Consider the following 26,874-nt stretch of genomic DNA (forward strand, 5'->3'; position numbering starts at 1 on the left):
TTCCAATATATCCGGCGATGTCTGGACATCTCCGCGTCCATCAAGGTGTCAGATGACATCGCCGGATGTATGGAAATCACTTTTAAATGCCATGTTACATGGATAAAATAGGGTCGTTCAAGCGAAGGGGAGAGGGAGAGAGAGAGAGAGAGATTGTGTGTGAATGTGGCGTTGCTTTCGCTCATGGGAGGAATTCCGAGCCGGTCATTCCGTACAACTAGAAATTTATAGACACCGTTGCATTTACGAGCTGGGAACTCACTCACTCCCTCCTAATGTCGCCATTTTTTTTGTTTTGTTTTTGGATCACGAACGCGTCATGATACAAGCGTAATACGCATGCAGGAGCTGGCAAGAATACTACAGATGGAGCCAAAATGTGTATGGCCATTTGGGCCGATGGTGGCGTTGAAATAAAAGAAAGAGAAGAGAGGAATATATATATATAGAAACGTGACCATGTTAATGGTAGTGAAAACGCCCATCGCTCTGGCGGCCACTCCCGCGCAGGTGACGTCACGCGCCTCTTTGTGTTCGCTGGCTGCCTCGCTCGCTGGCGGCCTCGCTCGCTGGCTGGCTCCCTCCAGCGAGCGTCGCCTCTTCTATTATGACCTTCTTCAGCCGCTCATATTTAAGCCCTTGTACGATCTCCAGGGCCAATATGGCCGTCGGAATTTGGGTCCAGGGGGGCGTGCCGCCCCTGCTGTAGCAGCAGGAGGCGAAGAGGGAGGAGGCCATGGTCGGTGGTGGGAGGGGGAGAAAGCAAGAGTCCTCTAGAAGGTTCGAGTCTTAAGCTGCCGCTTGCCAAAATGGCGACCCCGGTTGTCGCAGGCCAATTCGGGAGGAGACGGGCTTAGAAAATGGATTATATTTCCTCCCAGGATGGAAATTGGGTGGGTGTGATTAGGTAAGGGGAAACAGGGGGATTATGACCTTTCGTAGTCCCCATTTCGTCCCTAAATCCCCTCGCCAAAAGCCCCTAAGGGCAATTTTTTTTGTAGGGGGGTGGAAAGCGCTGTGGATTTCGCGCGGGGTGGAAAAACAAACGAGAAATTCTGGTGGGAATCTACTCTCCTCTGGTTAATGGCGGCGTGTTCCTCCGCAAACTCTCTCTATTTCTCTCTCTCTCTCTTTTCTCTCTCTCTCTTCTCTCTGAGCACTGCCAGCCGACACCCACGCCGCCGGCCCACCCACGCCCGCCTGGTGACATATTCTGTCTCAAAGACGCGGCGAGGGTTGCCATATTGGCTCGCCTGGCACCACGCCCGAGGCGCTGTGAATCTCGCCATGTTGGCTATTTTTTTTGTGTGTGAGGGGCGGGAGGATGCGTTTTTTTTTCGCCCTGTTGTGCTATTTTTTTGTGTGTTTGTGTGAGCGTGAGGGTTTTTTTTTCCGTCCTGTTTGGTATATTTTTTTGTGTATTGTGTGGGCGGAGGAGTTTTTTTTCGCCCTGTTGGCTATTTTTTTGTGTGTGAGGCGTGAGGGTTTTTTTTCGTCCTGTTGGCTATTTTTTTGGTGTATGTGGGGCGGGAGTTTTTTTCGCCCTGTTGGCTATTTTGTGTGTGTGTGTAGGGAGGAGGCGTTTTTTTTTTTCGCCCTGTTGGCTATTTTTGGTGTGGTACGGGAGGCGTTTATTTCCGCCCTGTTGGCCATTTTTGGAAGGAGCGGGAGGAATTTTTTCGCCCTGTTGGCTATTTTTTTTGTGCTGGAGCGGGAGTTTTTTTTTTTTTTTTTTTTGCCCTTTCACTCCTCCCCTGGTGTGTGTGTGTGTGTGTGTGTGTGTGTGTGTGTGTGTGTTTTGCTCCCTCCCTCCAGACGAAACTTGCCATAACCTCTTTAAAGAGAAAAAAAAAAATAATCAGCATTTATAAAAAAAAAAAAACTGGGAGATGGTTGCCATATTTCTGAACGGCGCGTCATTATTTACGGCAGGCGCGCGGGGCGGGAGGAAGAAACACGCCATATTTCCCCCCTCCCCCGCGACGTGGAAACTTGACCCACCACCTCCCGTGCCCCACGGCCCCGCCCCGCCCCGCCCCGGGAAGAACCCCTTTTATGTATTTATCGTACTGTCATGGCCGCGGAAACTGGCCATTGATCGACGTGAGAAACTTGCCAATATTTTCTCTCTCTCCCAGCTGCGCAGGAAATTGGGGGCCGAGCGAGGCTCGCGCAGCGCGCGCACCTCCGGAATGGAGCGAGACTTGCGCGCGCACCTCCGGGATGGACGCCATATTTTGCTTGGGCGACTGCCGCCTTCTTCTTCGCCTCTTTGCGATTTCGGCGAATTAATGGCGACCGCAGGGTCGTGCGTCACTTGTTTTAAACGCCCGTTAGTGGGCGTTAATGTACTTGACCGGTTCAATGAGCTTTAGGGGTTTTAAAAGCACCATCAAGGCGTTAAATGTGTTATCGTACGTTAGCGGGTGTTATCGTACGTCTGGGGATGTGATATCGTACGTCAGCGGTTATTATCGTACGTCTGGGGGTGTGATATCGTACGTCAGCGGTTATTATCGTACGTCTGGGGGTGTGATATCGTACGTCAGCGGTAATTATCGTACGTCAGCGGGTGTTATCGTACGTCAGCGGGTGTTATCGTACGTCTGGGGATGATATCGTACGTCAGCGGTCATTGTTTACATCAGCAGTTGTTATCGTACCTTAGCGACTGTTGACGTACCATCAGAGATTTCAAGGAAGCTGTTATAAACATGCGGAATTGTTACTTTATCAAAGCTTTTCCTTACCATGGTGGAAAACTAGCGCTGGGGGCTAAGTCTAGCGTTGGAAAAACTAGCGCTGAGGGCTAAGTCTAGCGTTGGAAAAACTAGTGCTGGGGGCTAAGTCTAGCGTTGGAAAAACTAGCGCTGGGGGCTAAATCTAGCGTTGGAAAAACTAGCGCTGAGGGCTAAATCTAGCGTTGGAAAAACTAGTGCTGAGGGCTAAGTCTAGCGTTGGAAAAACTAGCGCTGGGGGCTAAATCTAGCGTTGGAAAAACTAGCGCTGAGGGCTAAATCTAGCGTTGGAAAAACTAGCGCTGAGGGCTAAATCTAGCGTTGGAAAAACTAGCGCTGAGGGCTAAGTCTAGCGTTGGAAAAACTAGCGCTGAGGGCTAAATCTAGCGTTGGAAAAACTAGCGCTGAGGGCTAAGTCTAGCGTTGGAAAAACTAGCGCTGAGGGCTAAGTCTAGCGTTGGAAAAACTAGCGCTGAGGGCTAAGTCTAGCGTTGGAAAAAGTAGCGCTGAGGGCTAAGTCTAGCGTTGGAAAAACTAGCGCTGAGGGCTAAGTCTAGCGTTGGAAAAACTAGCGCTGAGGGCTAAGTCTAGCGTTGGAAAAACTAGCGCTGGGGCTAAGTCTAGCGTTGGAAAAACTAGCGCTGAGGGCTAAGTCTAGCGTTGGAAAAACTAGCGCTGAGGGCTAAGTTTAGTGCTGGAAAATTCGCTAATTTGCCACAGATAGACTCGATTGGACACTTGTTTTGGTGTGAGACTTTGAACTTCTCTGGTAAAGACGGGACGCCATTGGTGTAATTGATGTGATTTTCGAAACCTGGTCACCAAGGGAAAATGGAGCCCATCCATGAATGTCAAGAGAAAATGGAGCCTATCACGAGAAAATGGAGCCCATCCATGATTTCCAAGAGAAAATGGAGCCCTTCCATGATTGTCGAGAGAAAATGGAGCCCGCCATGACTGTTAAGAGAAAATGGAGCCCGTCCATGACTATCAAGAGAAAATGGGCCCCGTTCATGAGTATCAAGGGAAAATGGAGCCCATCCATGATTGTCGAGAGAAAATGAAGCCCGTCCATGACTGTTAAGAGAAAATGGAGCCCGTCCATGACTATCAAGAGAAAATGGGCCCCGTTCATGAGTATCAAGAGAAAATGGAACCCATCCATGACTGTCAAGAGAAAATGGACCCCGTTCATGAGTATCAAGAGAAAATGGAGTTCTTTTATGTTAGAGTGATGTGCCAGCTGTACGATAGCTGTGATGTCTTGAAACTTGCCATGATGAGGAGAAATATGCCTGTAACTTGCTACACTGACAAGAAATGAGCCTGAAACTTGGTACACATGAAAAATGAGTCTAAATCTTGTTACCGTGATGAAAAATATGTCTGTAACTTGCTACATGGTTGAGAAATATGCCTGTAACTTTTTATGTTGATAAGAAATATGCCTCTAACTTGCTATACTGATGAGAGATAAGGCTGTAACTTGCTACACTGATAAGAAATAAGGCTACAACTTGCTGTTCATGAGAAATAAGCCTGTAACTTGCTACACTGATGAGAAATATGCCTGTAACTTGCTATACTGATGAGAAATATGGCTGTAACTTGCCACACTGATAAGAAATAGGCTATAACTTGCTGTTCATGAGAATTAAGCCTGTAACTTGCTATACTGATGAGAAGTAAGCCTGTAACTTGCTACAGGGATGAGATAAGCCTGTAACTTGCTACACTCATGGAAATATGCCTGTAACTTGCTACACTGATGAGAAATAAGCCTGTAACTTGCTACACTGATATGAAATAAGGCTGCAACTTGCTGTTCATGATAAATTTGTATGTAACTTGATACACTAATGAGACATAAGCCTGAAACTTGCTAAGTGATGAGAAATAAGCCGGAAACTTACTGTTCATGGTAGATAAGCCTGTAACTTGATACACTAATGAGAAATGAGCCTGAAACTTAATACATTGATGACAAATAAGCCCGAAACTTGCTGATGATGATAGATAAGCCTGTAACTTGATACACTGACGAGCAATAAGCCTGAAACTTGCTACACTGATGAGAAAGAAGCCCGAAACTTGCTGCTCATGATGGATTTGTCTGTAACTTACTACACTGACGAGCAATTAGCCTGAAGGTTGACCATCCATTGTGGTTCGTGGGAGTGTAGTTTTCTGTTAATTTCCTTTGATCTTGACGTACCTTGGACCTCCACCAGTGTAAGCAGAAGGGCCAAAAGTGCTCCATGACAGCTAAGAAGCCTCTAGTCCATTCACCCGCTCTGCTACTGTTCCATATGGGAAAGATTGACGCCTGTGAATAGCCAATGATGGACACTTTTGTGGGACGGAGTCTGAGGCCAGATGGTGAAGAGGTGAGAGCATTCGTGGTACTCAAGTTTGTGTGAAATGTTTCGGTCGTCGTGTCTACCCATAAACTACCAATGACCACGGTCCACAGATCACTCTATTACTGGTAGCGTGCGCGAACGGCCATACCCCCAAGAACTGGTGTCATTATGAGACCGACGTCTTCTGCATCGCCTTCTTCAGATCTCTTCGTTGTCCTCGAGTCTTGGTCGTGATGTATGCGCCAGCTGAGGCCACCTGGTGGATATTTCCATTGCCACACCTTGACCCACGACTGATCTGGTGTTCTTGATGTTAACTTTCAGTGACCTGACCTGACCTCCTCCTATTCATCTCCAGAGGGACATGGGTCACTGATCTTGGCTGCCTTGTCCACACAAGGAACACCCCGGGCATGAGGTGACCACATATGGACTCGTTATATATTTGTCGGTCAAATAGCCCCATGGCTTTCAGACCCCAAAGCTGGCGCCTGAATACACACCACATTTTCAATCAGTCAATTAGGCCTTGGCTTTGAATACGCCACCTGTGCCTCAATACACCTCTTGCTATTCCACCCTTGTTGGCATTTTCTCCTATAGAAGCTCCATGATCTTATGCCATCACTCCCTTACCACCCCTATGGGACCTCTTGTCTCACCACAGCTGCACCATTACCAGTATCATGACCACCCCCTCCCCTTTCTGGGTTACAACACTCGCTGCTTATCAACATAGTAATTTTGTGTTGCACATTTCGGTACGTCCTATCTCGCTTATCACCATCACGAAGGAGATTAGATTAAAGGCGTCCAAACTCCAGGCTTTATCTGGCCAAAGTGATGGACGATAGCAAGGCTGGACAGGGAAGATGAAGATGGGGGGGGGGGGGGTATTGGCTACGTTAATGAGAGACAACATTGAATTTCTGGAAGATATTGGCAGATGTTCTTCTTCATAAATTTTGAAAATACTGTCTTAAAAGGTCGTCAAGGAAGCGGTAAGTGGCAAACTTCTTTTAAAGGGATAATTATAAAGACTCTCTATGAGGGAGAAACCATTTCCAGTGAGACCATGGTTTTGGTGGAACAGAAAGCCTAGTGTACCGAACCTCCTAAAATTTCCAAGAGAGAGGGAGCTCTGTCTTGGCTCAAATGGAAAGTTGGGTGAAGTATCATTTTGGTTTGTCTACGGACCTTGAGTTTGATGACCTATGACTTCTAAGAGGCAGGTGTTGGGCAAGCCCTCACGGCCAAGGGTCGTACCGTCGTGCTCTGATTCTCTTCAATATACTCAAATATTCGAGAAAATATCTATAAAACTGGTTCAGAAAGCGACCATTTTCCGACGTCATTCTGGTCTTGTTGAAGATCGACGAAGACCTAAAGCAGGAAACACGACGCCAGACTCGAGTTGGCGCCCAAAGAAAGGAGAGAAGTGGAGGCTCTCCTGGGAAAAGAAAAAGAAAGGAGCATCGCCCATTGTGGCATCACGTTTTAACGGCTCGTAGATCATGTTAGGAAAAATAACATTGTGTGTTTCTTCTTCACTGCTCCCGCCCTGTACATTCAGTGGTGTTTCATTCCACTGTGGGAAATGACAGTGGGATTAAGGACCATATACCTGGCGTAGGGGGTCACCCAGGGTATTGAGGTACCAGATTACCTGACAAAGTAACTTAAGTAATCCAGGTAGGCAGGTTACCATTTCCGGTGGCGAGTGCAATTACTTTGTGTGTGCCTCTTGCGTACAATCATCTGTCATCCTTCTCAAAGATGGATTTAACTCCTCTAACTCCTGGGATGGAGGATTGGATTGGATTTTTGAAGCCATCGTACAGCAGGTGTCGTACATTGTCGTCGTACACAGGAAGGGAGGAAGAGGGGGGGCAGCCCAGCCCAGGACACCCTTTTCGATTGCCTCGTAATAATTCGTTTGCATCGAGGTAAAAGAGAGAGAGAGAGAGAGAGAGAGAGAGAAGAGAGAGAGAGAGAGAATTGAAGGTTAGGGAAATGAAAATGGAGATGACTGTGAAGTCTTTCCCCCCCCCCCCCTTCTCCCTTTTTGTTAGCCTCCATTTGTTGATTAGTTCCCTAAAGATGAGTTGTCTATTACTGTCCCCTTCCCCTTCCAGCTTCTACCTGCTCTTGTAGCTTCGTCTGTAGCTCAGGTGTAAAGCTAACCAGCGTAAAGGGTGGGTCTTAGCTTTAGCTGGATGAGCTGAGGTGGTATGGCAAGCATTGCTGGGCCCTCTGTGTGTTCAGGAGGCCATATGTATATTTTTGTGGTGTACAGATACTGGGGGTTGGCTGGGTGTGTGTCGTCTTATCTCTTTGGCGGTCGTGTTCAAAGGCCAGGCCTTTATACCCAAGGGTCGTTACCTTCGTGCCCAAGGGCCAAATCGTCGTGTTCAAGGGTCTATACCGTCGTGCTCAAGGGTCGAACCATCGTGCTCAAGGGTCGTACCGTCGTGTTCAAGGGTCGTACCATCGTGCTCAAGGGTCGTACCGTCGTGCTCAAGGGTCGAACCATCGTGCTCAAGGGTCGAACCATCGTGTTCAAGGGTCGTACCATCGTATTCAGGGGTCGTACCGTCGTGCTCAAGGGTAGTACCGTCGTGTTCAAGGGTCTATACCATCGTGCTCAAGGGTCGTACCGTCGTGTTCAAGGGTCGTACCATCGCCTAGAGGGAGTAGTGGGGTCTGTATTCCCTCCTGGAGGGAGTAGTGGGGTCTGTATTCCCTCCTGGAGGGAGTAGTGGGGTCTGTATTCCCTCCTGGAGGGAGTAGTGGGGTCTGTATTCCCTCCTGGAGGGAGTTGTGGGGTCTGTATTCCCTCCTGGAGGGAGTAGTGGGGTCTGTATTCCCTCCTGGAGGGAGTTGTGGGGTCTGTTTCCTCCTGGAGGGTGAATGTGGGGTCTGTATTCCCTCCTGGAGGGAGTTGTGGGGTCTGATTCCCTCCTGGAGGGGTTGTGGGTCTGTATTCCCTCCTGGAGGGAGTTGTGGTCTGTATTCCCTCCTGAGGGTGTAGTGGGGTCTGTATTCCTCCTGGAGGGAGTAGTGGGGTCTGTATTCCCTCCTGGAGGGAGTAGTGGGGTCTGTATTCCTCCTGGAGGGAGTAGTGGGATCTGTATTCCCTCCTGGAGGGAGTAGTGGGGTCTGTATTCCCTCCTGGAGGGAGTTGTGGGGTCTGTATTCCCTCCTGGAGGGAGTAGTGGGATCTGTATTCCCTCCTGGAGGGAGTAGTGGGGTCTGTATTCCCTCCTGGAGGGAGTAGTGGGGTCTGTATTCCCTCCTGGAGGGAGTAGTGGGGTCTGTATTCCCTCCTGGAGGGAGTTGTGGGGTCTGTATTCCCTCCTGGAGGGAGTAGTGGGATCTGTATTCCCTCCTGGAGGGAGTTGTGGGGTCTGTATTCCCTCCTGGAGGGAGTAGTGGGATCTGTATTCCCTCCTGGAGGGAGTTAGTGGGGTCTGTATTCCCTCCTGGAGGGAGTTGTGGGGTCTGTATTCCTCCTGGAGGGAGTAGTGGGATCTGTATTCCCTCCTGGAGGGAGTAGTGGGGTCTGTATTCCCTCCTGGAGGGAGTATGAGCCACGCCTCTTGTAATCATGAGGGGCAGATGGTTACCTCAGCGACTCGGTCCACTTCATGGCTGGTTGGACAATTAGCCTCAGCTCCCAGGACACTTGTTGACATAGTTTCCAGCTGACAGAAGAGGATGCTGGAAAGGTCCAAAGGCTTTCTTCTTCACCTCCCCTTCGTGCTGGAACCTGCCACAGACTCTCTTCACCTCCCCTTCGTACTGGAAGGGCTCAAAGGCTTTCTTCTTCACCTCCCCTTCGTACTGGAAGGGCTCAAAGGCTTTCTTCTTCACCTCCCCTTCGTACTGGAACGGCTCAAAGGCTTTCTTCTTCACCTCCCCTTCGTACTGGAACGGCTCAAAGGCTTTCTTCTTCACCTCCCCTTCGTACTGGAAGGGCTCAAAGGCTTTCTTCTTCACCTCCCCTTCGTACTGGAAGGGCTCAAAGGCTTTCTTCTTCACCTCCCCTTCCTACTGGAACCTGCCACAGACTCTCTTCACCTCCCCTTCGTACTGGAAGGGCTCAAAGGCTTTCTTCTTCACCTCCCCTTCCTACTGGAACCTGCCACAAAGACTCTTCACCTTGTGGGAGCAGGTATCCAGATGCGGCAGTTGTGGGCGAAACAAGAGACCCCATTCCGTAGGTTGTAACTGTGGATATCTCCTGTACACGTTGTTCAAACTGTTCTTTAGATAACATGTTTGTTATAGACGTTCTTCGGCTGTTCTGTAGACACTGTGTGGTCGTCAGCGCTTGTGTGTGTGTATGATGGTTGTGAGTGAGGTGGTGTAAGAGGGGGGGGGCGATGTTCATCCTGTTACGAAATGGACATCTGCCATTAATCCCAGTTATATCAATATATAATTGAATGGGGGGAGGGGAGGGGAAGGGGAGAGATTTCATAGGGGGTCAGTCATTCCCCCCTGGTAATGAGGAGGTGTGTGTGTGTTGGGGGAGAGAAATAAGTAGTTTTATATATCATTGTGTCTTGGTTTTGTTTTCTAATCCCCATGTGGTACGTGGGGTGGGGGGCTGATTTCCCAGTCCCACAGGGGCCATGGGGCTAACTTCTTCTAGTCTCATGGTTCATGGGGCCCATGGGCCTTATTTCCAATCCCCATGGGGTCCTTAAGCTGATTTCCAATCCCTGTGGGGTCTTTGAGCCTTGTTTCTCATCCCCAGGGGGTCCTTACGCTGAAACCCCCTGTGGTAACCATGTGGGTCTAGGGAATGTGCCTCGCCTCACATGGACCAGCTTCCCCTGGGGGTGAGACTGGATAACCCGGAGGTGGCCACCGGTGCGCCATGGGTTGGTGGACCTCTTGGTGAATGGGGGACCGAAGCCTTTGGAAAATGTAGCCCATTTCGGTATGAAATGTGGACAACTGGTGTGGTACAGTGTCTCACACTATTTTACTCCATGTTCCAGAAAGTGAGAATTTGTTTACGTCAATAAAAACTGCTCTTTTCAGTCTCTTAATATTATGATAAAGACGAAGAAATGTCTTATCTTTCTGTCTTTGATTCGCATTCATTTGGTTTTTTAATGAAGTTCTTCGAGACTGTGACTGAAAGGTGTTATTTGGCAATTTGGTGATGGAGGGGGAAGAAGAAGAGAAGGTTTGGTATTCTTCATCCCCGTGTGAAGACGACCTTTCCAAAACACCGAGTGTACGACCTTTGTGCATAATGGTGTGGCATTTGCCTGGGAACCTCATGACTCGGGTCATGATAATGCTACGGGGGTCGTACCATCGTGTTCAAAATGGTCCTTCTGTCCTCTTTCCTTTGGGTCATGACCAAGCCTCTCTCGCTCTATCAGGCATGTTTCTAACCCCTTCCTAGCCACCACCTAGCCACCACCAGATGGCTGCGCCCCCCCGTCAGCTGCTGGTGCAGTGACGGAGTGCCAGAAACTACCAGCTGGCGTGGTGCCAGCTGGAGGCCCAGTCTAACTCATAAGAGGTGAGGTTGACACTGAGGTTTGTGGGCTGTGCCTTTCCATTTTAGATCCGTCGGTTGAATTAGCATTTATATTGTATTGGGGTGGGGTTGGGGGGGGAGGGGGGAAATGGCCATAGGCCTCCCATCATGTCCCTTGTCTTGAGATCAAACCCCCCCCCTCCCCCCTGTAATTTCCAATTATTTTTCCAGGTTCACGTCCATAATTCTTGAGTCTTTCGTGTCCAAGATTTTTTTTTTTCCCTTTCCCCTCCTCACCCCAGCCCACTGTGGGCACAGGACAATGTACATGGTCCTCGTTCCTCGTGCTGGGATGTTCCATTCGTAACAGTTTCATCTCCGACGTGTTATTTCATCACGTTGCCTGTCCTGGTAGTTGTCACGCTGGCAACATCCTTCCACCGTTCATCACTTCTTTTTGGATCATGTATACTTTCAACTCACCTCTTCGAAGTGGCGTCAGATTTGATTCTCTCGTGCTGGAGTTTGTTTTCTCGTATCCGCCACCTTTCATTCCCTCAAGAACATGGCATCAGACTGCTCCAGATATACAGAGGAAGGACAATGTTACAGTGAGTGGGGTTTCCAGCAGAATGGAAAAAAAAAGAAAAGAAAAAGGGTTTTTAGGGAAAACCAGCAGAATACATAGTGGGAATCATATGCTAGACTTGCTGTATAAGGTAGATATGTCATCATATGATATGATGTGACATATTCTGAGGCATGTAGGTAGGTAGGTAGGTGGGTAGACATTGGACGGGCATGTAGGTGGGTAGACATTGGACGGGCATGTAGGTGGGTAGACATTGGACGGGCATGTAGGTGGGTAGACATTGCACGGGCATGTAGGTGGGTAGACATTGCACGGGCATGTAGGTGGGTAGACATTGGACGGACGAGTCCAAAGGTGGTAACAAGAACTAATGGTCATTATCTGCAAGACTTTTCAGGGGAAAGTGAATGGCCTCTTATATACTCAGCCCGTCTAGCTCTTTGAGGGTCAAATTACTGCAATCTTCACAATCGAGGTCAAAAAAGAGAGATGATTGGTTGATGGTTGGTTATTGGTGCTTAATGTCAATCAACTACATATAAGGTAAGACCAAACACACACACACCACACACACACACACACACACACACACACATATTTTGAAGCCACTGGATATTGCATTTTTATTGGAAGAATTTCTAGTTTTCTTTTAGCGAGGGTTTGGACTGACATAATGAGCTACTCACGTATCATTTATCCTTGATGGAAGCTGCATTCTCTCTACCTGTGAGGTGAATATTCTGTAGCCAATAAAAGAATAAAAAGAGAAAAAATTGCGTACGAATCCTTACCAAGAGATTCAAATTTAACATCGTCTTTTGGTCATTATTTTGTAACTCATCATCGCCAAATTTGACCATACTCTCACTGTGGAAGTTTGACATCATTTCACCAGATTTAGCACCTGGGTTGTACATAGTAGCCAAACTACAGGGGAAAAAAAGTATTTCGCTTCGTAGAAACTGGAGTTGGGCGTAACATGAAATAGCTTGTATTCAGTCCACGAATGTAGACCAGGATTTTCATGGGTTTGTCGTTTATATCAATGTCTCTAGATCGTGGGTGAAGGTGCCCAGATAAGCACCAGGTTAATGGAAGGGAAATATGACGTGGAAAAAATTTAGCGGAAGCTTAGGGAAAACGAAGCAGACTTCTTCCACCATGTCGCCACTTCGCTGTTCTTGCTCGGGTTAGCTAACGACTTTTCTCGCCCTCAAAAAACCCCCCCTGGTCGTATTTCCCTCATGGCAACCGACCCTTGTGTGTGAGTGTGTGAGCACGCACACGTCGTGTGTGTGAGCCTCTGTGAGAAGGAGCGGTTTGTGTGAGAGGCAGTGCGTGCGTGCGTGCGTGCGTGCGTGCGTGCGAGACACCCACCGTCGCAAGTTCTGCTGTAGCTTCACCTTTATGAACCGCCGTCGCTGATTGGCTCTCTCCGGCTCTCTCTCTCTCTCTCTCTCTCTCTCTCTCTCTCTCTCTCTCTCTCTCTCTCTCTCCTTCCCCCCCGATGGGTGGTGGCGGGGGGTGATAGGGGGGATATTAGGCTTGAGAGAGAGAGAGAGAGAGAGAGAGGAGAGAGAGAGAGAGAGAGAGAGAGAGAGAGAGCTGGCCCGGAGCGTGAGTGTTGGCAGCCACCCAGGGTTACCAGCCAAGAATTTCTGCCAGCTTGCCAACAGAAGGGAGGAGGTGGTGGTGGTGGGGCGTTGGTAGCGCTGCCTGAGCGCTGCGTATGGCAACACTGCTCCTGGGGGGGTAGAGCCCCCCCTTCTCCTCCCGCTGCCTGGGTTTTTTCTCCAGTCGTTCGTCCAATTTTTCTTTGTTGCGTCTCTTGATGAGAGTTAAAGAGAGAGATCATGGAACATTTTCGCTCAGGATTGCCTTACCAATTTACCTTCGACACTTGAATTCCTTTCCATTTAAGATCCTAAAAAAATAATGTTATACTTAATTGAGACCTTTCTATTTCGTGGAATCATTGTCCAAACTCTGTGTGTGCTAAATTTCTGTTATTCAATCTGTCTTCCCACTTTTCTTCGTTCGCATGGTGCGAAAATATCTGAACCCAAACGTAGGCAGAGAGACATTTACATAAATCGACAGAAACGCTTCTCAATGTTCACTATTGTATCGCTCAGTTCTTCTCAATGTTCACTATTGTATCGCTCAGTTATAACATGGGCTGGCTGGGGCGGTGTTCGCTCGCTTCTGTATCAAACTCATTCCATTAAGAGTAACATTCCGTTTTCTCTCTTTAACAGTCTTCTAAACCTTTTTTTCCATTTTCTGTATTGATGAACTTGGGTCATTTTCGACCTAAGTCCCTCTTAGATTGGAGTATCAGAAGTCTAGGTTGTGATTTCCCAGCATACGACCCAGGTATAGGAGGGTCTACTAGAACAAATACAGAGAATGGCGTCTAAGATCATGTCCAGTGTTTTGGAAATCCACCCAAACACGCGACATTCCTCCCCAGCTGTTGAAACAGCCAGCCAATGGACTTCACCCCGCCACCGTCATAGCTTAAAGACGGTGATCTCTCGTCCCTTGGTTGCAGGTCGACACCACAACTCCAATTGCGAAACGAACCTCTCTTTCCCATCCACAATTGTGTATATTTTTACTCTTATATTTAGACATTTGGCTACAGTTTACTGAAAGGAAGGTCAGTTATTATTATTATTATGGTTTAGAAGAAAGAATAATGGATATTGAACAGGAATTTTTAATGAGAATGTTCAACCCTGGAGTTGATTTGATTTGGACATAGACATAACATGAATTATAAAACATTGTGAGAAGATCATTGGACGTGTTTATTCATCTTCACTACAAGTTATTGTCATTTAATTCTGATACACAGTACAAGTTTGCAATTCGAACTGCCATGGATCCAGACGTATATATGAAATTTTGACCCGTTTATTAGGGTGAACTGACTGTTAGGAGCATTATGGCACAGTGAACGGTACATAACATCCTGTTTTTACGTAATGCTTACATTTGTGTGGTGGCCAGTTTCGTTTGCAGGCACTACACTGTCCTGGGGATATAGGGGGAGCGATGAGGAAGGGGTGGCGGGAGGCGTCACTGCTTGAGAAATAACATTTTGGAAACATTTGAAAATGGGTTTGGAAAAGACTGGAGGAGTGTGGTTGGCGCGCCATGACTTATACATACAGGATTGATCTTGAGTCATGATACCCCAGTGGTCAAGTAGAGAGATGCGCATTTTGCTTACCCTCGTTCGACCGTCTGTTTTCGTTTGTAAGCACGATAATTTTCGTATTTTTTGTAAGCACGATATTTTTCATTTGGCCGATTGGATTTGGCCCAAATTTGTACTGCAGATACTCCATGCATAACTCTATGCCTCAGTCAACGTTTGAGGTCAAAGGTCACAGGTCAAGGTCAGAAAAACATGTTTGATAAATTGGTGGTAAGAAACTGTTTTCACAATATCTTATGATCGCGTTGGTAATTGTTGACCAAACTTTTACCACAGATGCAACAGATTCAACTCTACATTTCTTGGTATTTTAGATGACTTTTGTTTGAATACAAGGTCAGAGGGGCCGCATTTACTGAAATTATTTTTTCTGTACACAATATGTGAGGGCTGGCCAAACTGATGTGGCTCACACATGGACCAAACTTGTACATAGATAGCTCTCCACTGAATTAACTTCTTTTGGGTCAAAGGTCAAAGTCATAACTTCTTTAATTCAACTACTGAATGATTGTAATTGTATCTAGAGATACAAACTTTTAACAGAGGTGCTAAAAAAAGAATAGGACTCCATGCCTGATTCAATTTTTGGAGAAACGGAGGGCACAAAAGGAAGCCATATTTTACGATGCACATTTACGGCATGAGATGTTCCTGTTGTGTTCACAATAATGAAAAAGAAAATGGTTTGTGGCATGAAGAAGAAAATGGTTTGTGGTTCCAGTCGTCAAGGGTTTACTCTGATGCATTTGATGTTTGTAAGTGGTATTATTATTTTTTTTTTTTGGCCGTATTTTTGACTTGGGATAGTGGCCGTGTTTTTTTTTTTTGACTTGGGTTTGTGGGTTATTGGCCGTGTTTTTGACGTGGGTTTGTGGGTTATTGGCCGTGTTTTTGACGTGGGTTTGTGGGTTAGTCTCCGTGTTTTTGACTTGGGTTTGTGGGTTATTGGCCGTGTTTTTGACGTGGGTTTGTGGGTTATTGGCCGTGTTTTTGACGTGGGTTTGTGGGTTAGTCTCCGTGTTTTTGACTTGGGTTTGTGGGTTAGTGGCCGTGTTTTTTACTTGGGTTTGTGGGTTAGTCTCCGTGTTTTTGACTTGGGTTTGTGGGTTAGTGGCCGTGTTTTTGACTTGGGTTTGTGGGTTAGTGGCCGTGTTTTTTACTTGGGTTTGTGGGTTAGTCTCCGTGTTTTTGACTTGGGTTTGTGGGTTAGTGGCCGTGTTTTTGACTTGGGTTTGTGGGTTAGTGGCCGTGTTTTTGACTTGGGTTTGTGGGTTAGTGGCCGTGTTTTTGACTTGGGTTTGTGGGTTAGTGGCCGTGTTTTTTTTTTTTTTTTTTTTGACTTGGGTTTGTGGGTTAGTGGCCGTGTTTTTGACTTGGGTTTGTGGGTTAGTGGCCGTGTTTTTGACTTGGGTTTGTGGGTTAGTGGCCGTGTTTTTTGACTTGGGTTTGTGGGTTAGTGGCCGTGTTTTGTTGTTTTTTTGGACTTGGTTTGCTTGGGTTTAGGTTGGCCGTGTTTTTGACTTGGGTTTGTGGGTTAGTCTCCGTGTTTTTGACTTGGGTTTGTGGGTTAGTGGCCGTGTTTTTGACTTGGGTTTGTGGGTTAGTGGCCGTGTTTTTTTTTTTTTTTACTTGGGTTTGTGGGTTATGGCCGTGTTTTTGACTTGGGTTTGTGGGTTAGTGGCCGTGTTTTTGACTTGGGTTTGTGGGTTAGTGCCGTGTTTTTTGACTTGGGTTTGTGGGTTATTGGCCGTGTTTTTGACTTGGGTTTGTGGGTTAGTGGCCGTGTTTTTGACTTGGGTTTGTGGGTTAGTGGCCGTGTTTTTGACTTGGGTTTGTGGGTTAGTGGCCGTGTTTTTGACTTGGGTTTGTGGGTTAGTGGCCGTGTTTTTGACTTGGGTTTGTGGGTTAGTGGCGTGTTTTGACGTGGTTGTGGCGTGTTTTTGACTTGGGTTTGTGGGTTAGTGGCCGTGTTTTTGACTTGGGTTTGTGGGTTAGTGCCGTGTTTTTGACTTGGGTTTGTGGGTTAGTGGCCGTGTTTTTGACGTGGGTTTGTGGTTTAGTCTCCGTGTTTTTGACTTGGGTTTGTGGGTTAGTCTCCGTGTTTTTGACGTGGGTTTGTGGTTTAGTCTCCGTGTTTTTGACTTGGGTTTGTGGGTTAGTCTCCGTGTTTTTGACGTGGGTTTGTGGGTTAGTCTCCGTGTTTTTGACTTGGGTTTGTGGGTTAGTGGCCGTGTTTTTGACTTGGGTTTGTGGGTTAGTGGCCGTGTTTTTGACGTGGGTTTGTGGGTTAGTCTCCGTGTTTTTGACTTGGGATTGTGGGTTAGTGGCCGTGTTTTTGACGTGGGTTTGTGGGTTAGTCTCCGTGTTTTTGACTTGGGATTGTGGGTTAGTGGCCGTGTTTTTGACGTGGGTTTGTGGGTTAGTCTCCGTGTTTTTGACGTGGGTTTGTGGGTTTGTGGCCGTGTTTTTGACGTGGGTTTGTAGCCCTGTTTTTGACGTGGGTTTGTGGCCGTGTTTTTGACGTGGGTTTGTGGCCCTGTTTTTGACGTGGGTTTGTGGCCCTGTTTTTGACGTGGGTTTGTGGCCGTGTTTTTGACGTGGGTTTGTGGCCGTGTTTTTGACGTGGGTTTGTGGCCCTGTTTTTGACGTGGGTTTGTGGCCCTGTTTTTGACTTGGGTTTGTGGCCCTGTTTTTGACGTGGGTTTGTGGCCCTGTTTTTGACGTGGGTTTGTGGCCCTGTTTTTGACGTGGGTTTGTGGCCGTGTTTTTGACGTGGGTTTGTGAGGTACTGTCTTTTTTGTTTATATTTGTTCTATGTCCTCTATGTTGTTCTGTGTTTGTTCATGTATGTTTTTTTTTGTCGAGTGGACCACCAGTTCTGATGGTTTTTTGTCTTTGTTGCGATGATTTTGTTCTTGCACTACTCTGTTGTTGTTAGTGTTTCTTAGCGACGTCAACGTGGTTTGATTCCTATGTCGAACCGCCTCGTTCGACGCGTAGCGTCCCATTTTAACCCTCATTACAAATAGGCTCATAACTTGAGAATTATAAATGAGATACTCATCAAACTTGACACGTTTGTTCGTCAATATCTAAGGAATTGGATGGCATAATTTCATAGTTGTCCTTTGGAATTTGACTGAGCTATGAGGATTATAAAAAGGTTGCCCCTGCCCCGTAATAATATGGCTTAGAAATTATAAATAGGCTCCTAATTTGAGAATTAAAAATCAGATATTGATGAAACTCTACACAGTTGTTCTCCATTATATAAAGAATTAAATGGCATAAAACTCTTAACTCTACTTAACTCTACTTTGCAATTTACTAGAGTCAAATGGATTAGAAGAAGGTCGCACCTGGCCCGTAATGTAGCACAAGAATTATAGAATCAAGAATTGGAAATTATAGATCAGACATTTGTGAAACTTGACACAGTTATTTACGAGTACATAAGGAATTGATGGTGTAAGACTCATAACTATACTTTGGAGTTTGCTTGAGTTATATGGATCATAATGAGGCCATCTTAACCACCTGATGGGCCATCTTAACACGTCTTTTTGAGACGATATATTTTATTGGTAGTCCCGAGACGCGACACACGACCACCACGACCCCCCGACCCTCTCCCACATGGAGTGAACTTGGCTTGTATTGGACGTGATGTACAAGCTACGTCGACATTGCACCCCAAGACTTGGCTTGTATGGTCCGTGTGACCATCGTCTGTAGTAATGTATGTCGTCAGAGCAAGAGGAGGACCATGTCTTATTCCACATCTGACCCCATGACCATCGAGGTGGTGCATGGTACACTCAAACATGCGTCATTGTTGTGTGTGTGTGTGTGTAAGGTAAGGTACCAGACCCACTTGTGGGTGGGTAGAAGACCTCCCCAAACCATCATAAGGTAAGAGAAGGTCATGTGTGCTGAGGGCCCCACATATATATACTGTGTCCCGCAAGATAAACAATTTATGCCAGTGATGCCTTGATTGCCCCTAGTGGCAGCGCCACTTAGAATCGTTCAGGAACGAAGGAAAAAAAAAGAAAAGAAAAGTGTATTTCACATCCAGTGCTTATGTCACAGTTAGATATTTGTACGAACGAAGAGATCAAGAGATGTTTTTGTATAAGGGAAAGTTGTGGGTGACGTAATGGGGAACAGGACATATTTAGTATATTTCTATGTTTATACTCGTGCCAGGAAATAAGAGGGCCACATCCTGCCTCACTCAACATAGTATGTCTGTCATATGTCCAATCTGTCATATGTCCAATCTGTCATATGTCCAATCTGTCATATGTCCAATCTGTCATATGTCCAATCTGTCATATGTCCAATCTGTCATATGTCCAATCTGTCATATGTCCAATCTGTCATATGTCCAATCTGTCATATGTCCAATCTGTCATATGTCCAATCTGTCATATGTCCAATCTGTCATATGTCCAATCTGTCATATGTCCAATCTGTCATATGTCCAATCTGTCATATGTCCAATCTGATACATCTGCATATGTCCAATCTGTCATATGTCCAATCTGTCATATGTCCAATCTGTCATATGTCCAATCTGTCATTCCAACTGATATGTCCAATCTGTCATATGTCCAATCTGTCATATGTCCAATCTGTCATATGTCCAATCTGTCATATGTCGCAAATCTGTCATATGTCCAATCTGTCATATGTCCAATCTGTCATATGTCCAATCTGTCATATGTCCAATCTGTCATATGTCCAATCTGTCATATGTCCAATCTGTCATATAATCCATATCATGTCATTCAAGTAATGTCCAATCTGTCATATGTCCAATCTGTCATATGTCCAATCTGTCATATGTCCAATCTGTCATATGTCCAATCTGTCATATGTCCAATCTGTCATATGTCCAATCTGTCATATGTCCAATCTGTCATATGTCCAATCTGTCATATGTCCAATCTGTCATATGTCCAATCTGTCATATGTCCAATCTGTCATATGTCCAATCTGTCATATGTCCAATCTGTCATATGTCCAATCTGTCATATGTCCAATCTGTCATATGTCCAATCTGTCATATGTCCAATCTGTCATATGTCCAATCTGTCATATGTCCAATCTGTCATATGTCCAATCTGTCATATGTCCAATCTGTCATATGTCCAATCTGTCATATGTCCAATCTGTCATATGTCCAATCTGTCATATGTCCAATCTGTCATATGTCCAATCTGTCATATGTCCAATCTGTCATATGTCCAATCTGTCATATGTCCAATCTGTCATATATCCAATCTGTCATATGTCCAATCTGTCATATGTCCAATCTGTCATATGTCCAATCTGTCATATGTCCAATCTGTCATATGTCCAATCTGTCATATGTCCAATCTGTCATATGTCCAATCTGTCATATGTCCAATCTGTCATATGTCCAATCTGTCATATGTCCGATCTGTCTCGGAAAAACCCCACATTGCTGGCATTGCCAATTCTTCCTGTTCAGGAAACTGTCTGGCCTCTCTCTCTCTCTCTCTCTCTCTCTCTCTCTCTCTCTCTCTCTCTCTCTCTCTCTCTCTCTCTCTCTCTCTCTCTCTCTCTCTCTCTCTCTCTCTCTCTCTCTCTCTCTCCTGTACAATTAGTTATTTGCCGTGTCTGTGTTTATATAAACAAAGGCTTGATTCATCTTTTGTATGGTGTCCTGCTTTCTCTCACATCTGGGGTTGGTTCTACAGAGTTCAAGTCGACAGCGGTTCGACTTATATAAACTGTGTCCCAGTTGAACTTCCAAACTTGACCCCTTCATACCTCACGACGCAGTGTTCGTTCACTTGCCCCTCTTCTGTAGGGTATTACTATGATTTTTTTGCTTTTTTGCACCCGAGAGCTGGCTGCTTGTGTACCCCCCACCACCACTCGCTAGACCACGCAATACTCAGGCAAGCTGTTGCGTCACATGATTACTGTGTGGCCGTTGGCAACTCAAGGGTGGGCCGTTTTGATAACCTTCTCTTCCAACACCTCGAAGCTTTGGAACTCTTAACCCTCTCGTGTTTTTCCCGATAATTTTGACCTGACATATTTCAAAAGACAGGTATTTTACTTCCTCTAAAATTTGGAAGTACTTTACCCTGTCTTTTTTTCCCCTTTCATCAGTTTCAAATTTAAGGCCCGGTCTTGATGTGGACTTCTGTCCATGACTGGAACCTCCAGCGTCCAAAAAAAAATCTATAACGAGATTATGGGGAAAGGAATTATTTATTATGGTTCCATGTCTGTTTGATCTGCTACCAGGATATATAACGAACACAGTGGCAAGGTTATTAATCAGTAAATGGAAAAAGGACTTAATTATTATGGTTCCATGTTTGTTTGATCTGCTACAAAGAAATTATTATGGTTCCATATCTGTTTGATCTGCGACATAGAAATTATTATGGTTCCATGTCTGTTTGATCTGCGACAAAGAACTTATGGTTCCATGTCTGTTTAATCTGCGACATATGAATTATTATGGTTCCATGTCTGTTTGATCTGCGACAAAGAACTTATGGTTCCATGTCTGTTTAATCTGCGACATAGAAATTATTATGGTTCCATGTCTATCTGATCTGCGACATAGAAATTATTATGGTTCCATGTCTGTTTGATCTGCTACAAAGAAATTATTATGGTTCCATGTCTTTGATCTGCGACATGGAAATTTTTATGGTCCCATGTCTGTTTGATCTGTGACATAGAAATTATTATGGTTCCATGTCTGGTTGATCCGTTACCTTGATATGTAAGGCACACAGTGGCAAGAATATGAATGAAGTAATGGGGGAAAGGACTTGTAATGATTACGGTTCCATGTCTCTTTGATCTGTTACCAGGAAACGTAAGGAACACTGTGGGGAAAGCCTCCCATTTCGCGGTGAAGGAAGAGTTCCATGGATGGGGTTTCCCTCTGCCACGGACCAGCCAGGCGATCCCCAATGAGACAAGAGGCATGGCTGCCAGTACCACAGTCAACCTGCCAAACAGTTCAGCATTTTCAGGCGAAGGACAAGGCAATGATGGTCGATATGAGGGACGCCCCTCAACCTGTATCCTCAGTTGGGCAAGAGACGGGACGAAGATGGTCCCCATCCTGACCTTGGATGGAGAGACGCCCTTCCATCTGTATCCTCAGTTGGTCCCTATCCCATGTTGGACGTGCTTAGGGAGATGACGTGACTGGGGTTACCAGCTGTGTCAACAAGGCCGAATTTGGCCTTTGACATGACCGTTGAAGATCGGATGACAGGCCATGGCTGATCGTACACACAAGGCTCACCCACCTCCCTGCGTGAAGATCCTGTCAAAAGGGGCTTAACCCCCAAGGGCTAAAGAGAAAGGGAAGTTAGTCTGAGCTGAAATCGAAAACTCGTTCCCATCTTCATTATCCGAGTGGGATTGTTTATCGGCTGGGTTCGAACCCCCATCTGATATACTCGTTTTCTTTGCAGGGGGGAGAGAGTGGCAAGGGAGAGGTCGTTGCCAGGAGTGGTCATCTGCGTGGACTGGAGTTTGCTCGCGCAGGCATGCGCCGGAGGGACGACGGGTCGTGGTCGTTGGCAAGACGTGTTCGGATTGGACTAGTGTTCGTTTGTGGGGGGGCAGGGGGTGGGGGGGTCGTTGAGCAAATGGGCTGGCCGGTGCCTCAAGAATCGTGTCCCATTGGCGTCGTGGGGGGGGGGGGGGGGGAGGCCGATGGCACACGGTCCAAGGATCGGGGGGTCGTCCAAATGCAGTCGTGTGTGTGTGTGTGTATCCGGTCGTCACAGTAAGAGCATCAACCCTCTATTTCTTTTTTTTTTATGGCATTCGCGTTCATCCAGATGGCAGAGATCAGAGAGAGAGAGAGAGAGAGAGAGAGAGAGACCCCCCTCCTCTTCTCTCATACACCTGAGGCAGCTCTGATCTTGGACAGCTTTCTTTTTTTTTTGGGGGGGTGAAGTTGGGTGAGGTGGGGGTGTGGAGGTGTGGGGTGTCGACTTGCCTTGCGCCCCCCCCCCCCCCCATGCACACCACATCACTAGGCACTGCTGCTCTCCGCCGTGAACAACTCATCTTTAGCCTCAGAGCTACAGATGCTCCACTCCTTGACACCCACTAAATTCTGGCCTCACCCACACCTGTTCCTGAAAATACTGCTGGAGGGAAGGTGGCTCTCTTGTCCACACCTGTACTGCCTGGGGGGAGAGGAGGAGGAGAAGGGGTGTCCTCCACAACCCACCACACCTGCAGTGGCTGGATGGGTCCTCCTCCACAACCCACCACACCTGCAGTGGCTGGATGGGTCCTTCTCCACAACCCACCACACCTGCAGTGGCTGGGTGGGTCCTCCTCCACAACCCACCACACCTGCAGTGGCTGGGGGGATGTCCTCCACAACCCACCACACCTGCAGTGGCTGGGGGGGTGTCCTCCACAACCCACCACACCTGCAGAGGCTGGGTGGGTCCTCCTCCACAACCCACCACACCTGCAGTGGCTGGGGGGGTGTCCTCCACAACCCACCACACCTGCAGTGGCTGGATGGGTCCTTCTCCACAACCCACCACACCTGCAGCAGCTGGGGGGGTGTCCTCCACAACCCACCACACCTGCAGTGGCTGGGTGGGTCCTCCTCCACAACCCACCACACCTGCAGTGGCTGGGGTCTCCACATCCCCCCACAACTATGCTAGTCAGACAGTACGTACGCTGAGATGCCGTGACGCTACCCATTTTGGCCATTGGCATTCCACCTGCCAGTAGGTTTAGTCTCCTCATCTGCAGGTACCTTCCCAAAACCTTCCTCCTTCATGTCAGTGTGCTCTCTTGCTTGTTGGACGGATCGCAGAAGAGAGAAATGAAGGTCCTAAAAAAGAAGAAAAATCCTTGCACCTTGAGGCAGTGTCCTGCAAGCAGGCTTTTCCCAGGTTTCTTGCCCTGACCTGCTTCCTCCTCTCTCTCTCTCTCTCTCCATTTGAAAGGTCACTCTCTACATCAACTGTGATTGCCTTTGTGTTGAAACCTACAGTATCTGAGCTCCCAGGCAGCCAGGAATAATTTGACTGTTGGGGAAAACCAGTGTTTCCTCACCAGAATGTTTCAGAGTAGGAAGTTTCAAACCCTGAGTTTCCAAGAATATAGTTTTGAGAATCTTATCCTCATAGAAGAGCACCCCACACAGAAAAGTTTTTCAGGATACAATTGCTACATTTTAGCAGTTTGTACACTAATCATTTATCACTTTTGTATAGGTTGTGTGCTTGTTTCAGTTCTTTTATATTTAACTTAAACAAGGACACTTTCCATCAATTGTCTTTTCTGGAGAGACGTGTATTACAGTTGTTTTGTGTATATCTTATTTATATATGATTATATATATATAATAATATAATATATATATATATATATATTATATATATATATATATATATATATATATATATTATCTTATTAATGATAAATATCTGTCTTTCAGGTGCAGATGTAAAGGAAAAGCCAGCCAAAAAGGGACGTCAGCCGCAGTTTGATGCACATCCTTCACCCAATTCTACCGACATGAGGGTACATTCTGCATTGAACTTACCAAGACCAACAGTGTTACCATTCCAGTCTCATGCTGCAGCTGTTCCCCCTCCCATGATGACCTTGCCATGGATTTCTCCTGCACCATCACTTTTTAGCCATTCCCCATATGTACCGTGTCCTCCAGCCACTCCACTGATATTACCCTCAAGAGATCTGTTAGCGTCACCATTGAGTAAAGTCCATTGTACCCCTCCAATGATACCGTTAGACAAGATACAAGCTCCTGTTTTTGCAATGACCCAGTCTGGCAAGAAGACTACTCCTGATTTAGAGACACATCATGGAAAACTGTCCAATACCACTCCAGTGGCGATAAAACATGAAAATTATGTGTCTTCTCCTTCCTATGTACCTCATTTAGGAAGATTGCCTGTTTCCTCTCATGGTTTGGGACCACAACAAGGAAAGATCCCAGCCCTTTCCTCTCTCACGCCAAAACTTGAAAACCCGCCACCCCCACCTTCTATGACTCACCATCCCTCTTATTTGGGACTATCTGGGAAGGTGTTATCTTCTGCTAAAGCGCCACATTCTCAAAACGCGTCTATCCCATCATCTGTAGCTTGTAGACCCCCACCTCTTATTCCTTTACCTTTAAGCAGAGAGAATTTAGGTATCTATAATACTACATATTCAGACACCTCTGATATATCAAGTGGTGTAGTTTCATCTAAAATGACGCAAAGACAATCTCAAAAGGAGATGGCAGTACCTGATCCATCAAAAATTTCTTCTCAGATTAGTGTTACATCCCCTTATCCCTCAAATGCTGAACTTCATCGTGAATCATTTGCTCATCAAGAAACAGACAAGACCTCTGTACAGAAAAAGTGTGATCCAAGTCGAGCAGAATCACCATCCACTCAGAGGACTTCAAACTCATCTCATATGCCATCTGTCTCTTCTCAGATGTCATCCGTCATACCTCAGACTGTAACATCCACATCTCAAGATTCCTTAATCTTATCTGTGCCAAAAATTTTACCAAAGGCATCTGCCCCTTCTGTTGGATTGACCATCTCTCCAATGGTACTTATTCCAGCGTCAGTTGCTTTTGAATCTCTTAATTCTCAAAAGGTTACTCATACTTCTCAGATGACTGCAAATGCCTCCCAAGTAAGACCAAAAATACAGGCATCCATACCAGTTTCATCTGTGACTTCTGGTGTTCCACCACAGTACTACTGGATTGTTACACCAAAATTATCAAAGCCATCCACAACAGTTTCTGCAGCATCGCCTGTGGATTCTAGTCAGAAATCTGTCATTGATAACTCTTTATCAAAAACAGCAACATCTGCCATCAGAACAATTTCACAGAGTCCAGCCATGACATCAGCATTGCCTGTTTCACAGAGTTCTTCTCAACATAGTATTATAGGTCCACCTCCAGTCTCTTCCTCATCTTATTTGGCATCTTTGTTAAAAGCAGGTGTCCCTTTGGTTCCTGTTTCATCATCTGTAGATTCAGTCATATCCACGTCTTCAGGACTATCTACCTCTTCTGCATCAACTACTAATGTGTCAGGTGCTTCCTTGCCTGTTACTATTTCTGTTTCGACACCTATCATGTCTACTCCACCAATTATAGCTCACCAGAAGAATACCTCCCCACATGACAGTGGCGAGGATTACAAGCCTTCACATGTAGGTCATACGGGTGTAGAGAAACAGGCACACATTGTGACATCAGCAGCTAAAAGTCCTCCAACTCTCAACTCCCAGCCAAGTGATCCCATTTCCGTGCCATCAAAACACGCTCAAGCAGCAGTAACTGGTGCGGATGACAGTGCCCCAAAAAAGCCCCAAACGGCTCTGAATGTCGTGACCACATCTGCACTGCCAACTTCCCATAAGGCGGTGAGTTTCATGGTTATGATATTGATTTGTCTATTCATGCTGCATAAAACTATGCTTATGGAATATATATTTGATTTATAAGATTGGTATCAATAGTAATACTGACAGGGTGAAATTGTTAGCCTTAGGGACATAAATGAATGTCTGCAGTATTGCTTTGTCAGAGGAGAGAATCTCATCACAATCCTCCGGTTCACTTTGCTGGAATACACTAACATCATATAGCTGTAATGATTGGCTAAATCACTTGTACAAGTATTTGATCATGTCTACACTGAGAATTATCGTGTATCTTATCCTTTGGTTTACCCCTTTCACTTCTGCAACACTGGACAAATATTTTCTTGTGGTTTTAAGCTTCACCTGTATGTATTTTTCAGTGTCCTAGATTTATGCATATTTTGTGTCATGTATAGATCAGAAACCTTATCTCACATAATGTGCACCTTAAACTCCATTGGAATGTGGGGCACAGTGTTAGTTCATGACAAATTGGCTATAAACTTCATACTAACTCCTCACTATGAAAAGAAATATGTGTTTCCTCTCTTCTCTTTAGCTGAAGTTGACATATTGTTATGGTCCTATCTTCAGACCTTTTCTTATGCCAATTCTAAGCAGTTTTGTCTGTGCTTTGCTAGTACCTGTTGCGCACATGAAAGAAATGTACTGTAAATGTATATACTGTGCAGAGGATTTCCAAAATGCATCGGAATAAGACTCACATAAATTGCAACATCTTGTGACAGCACAGCAGATGTAAGTCCAAATGACAGAAGGAAATCAGAACAAAAATAATTTCTGGCTGAAAAAAAGCAATCTTGTATCCCATATAAAATTAATGGACAAAAACAGAATGGTAATAGGAAAAACAAATCCATCAGCTGAATGGTTGTAGATTATGGGTAATTTCCACCCATATTCTTTGTACCTTCAATTGAAACTGGATCTGTAATGTGTATCTCAAGTTTGCCCCGGGTAGCACATCC

The 26,874-nt window shown here is 46.0% G+C and overlaps 1 protein-coding gene across 1 annotated transcript in view; it reads left to right on the forward strand.

Moving 5' to 3' along the window:
• LOC139762930 (uncharacterized) overlaps positions 1-26,874 on the forward strand; it is a 75,721-nt gene that overhangs the window by 46,733 nt on the left and 2,114 nt on the right. The window contains exon 3 of the mRNA XM_071688202.1: positions 23,916-25,885. Within this exon, the coding sequence (XP_071544303.1) occupies positions 23,916-25,885 (1,970 nt within the window). The remainder of the gene's footprint in view (positions 1-23,915; positions 25,886-26,874) is intronic.

Source organism: Panulirus ornatus, chromosome 45 (assembly GCF_036320965.1).
Source record: "Panulirus ornatus isolate Po-2019 chromosome 45, ASM3632096v1, whole genome shotgun sequence".
Classification (NCBI taxonomy): Eukaryota; Metazoa; Arthropoda; class Malacostraca; order Decapoda; family Palinuridae; genus Panulirus; species Panulirus ornatus.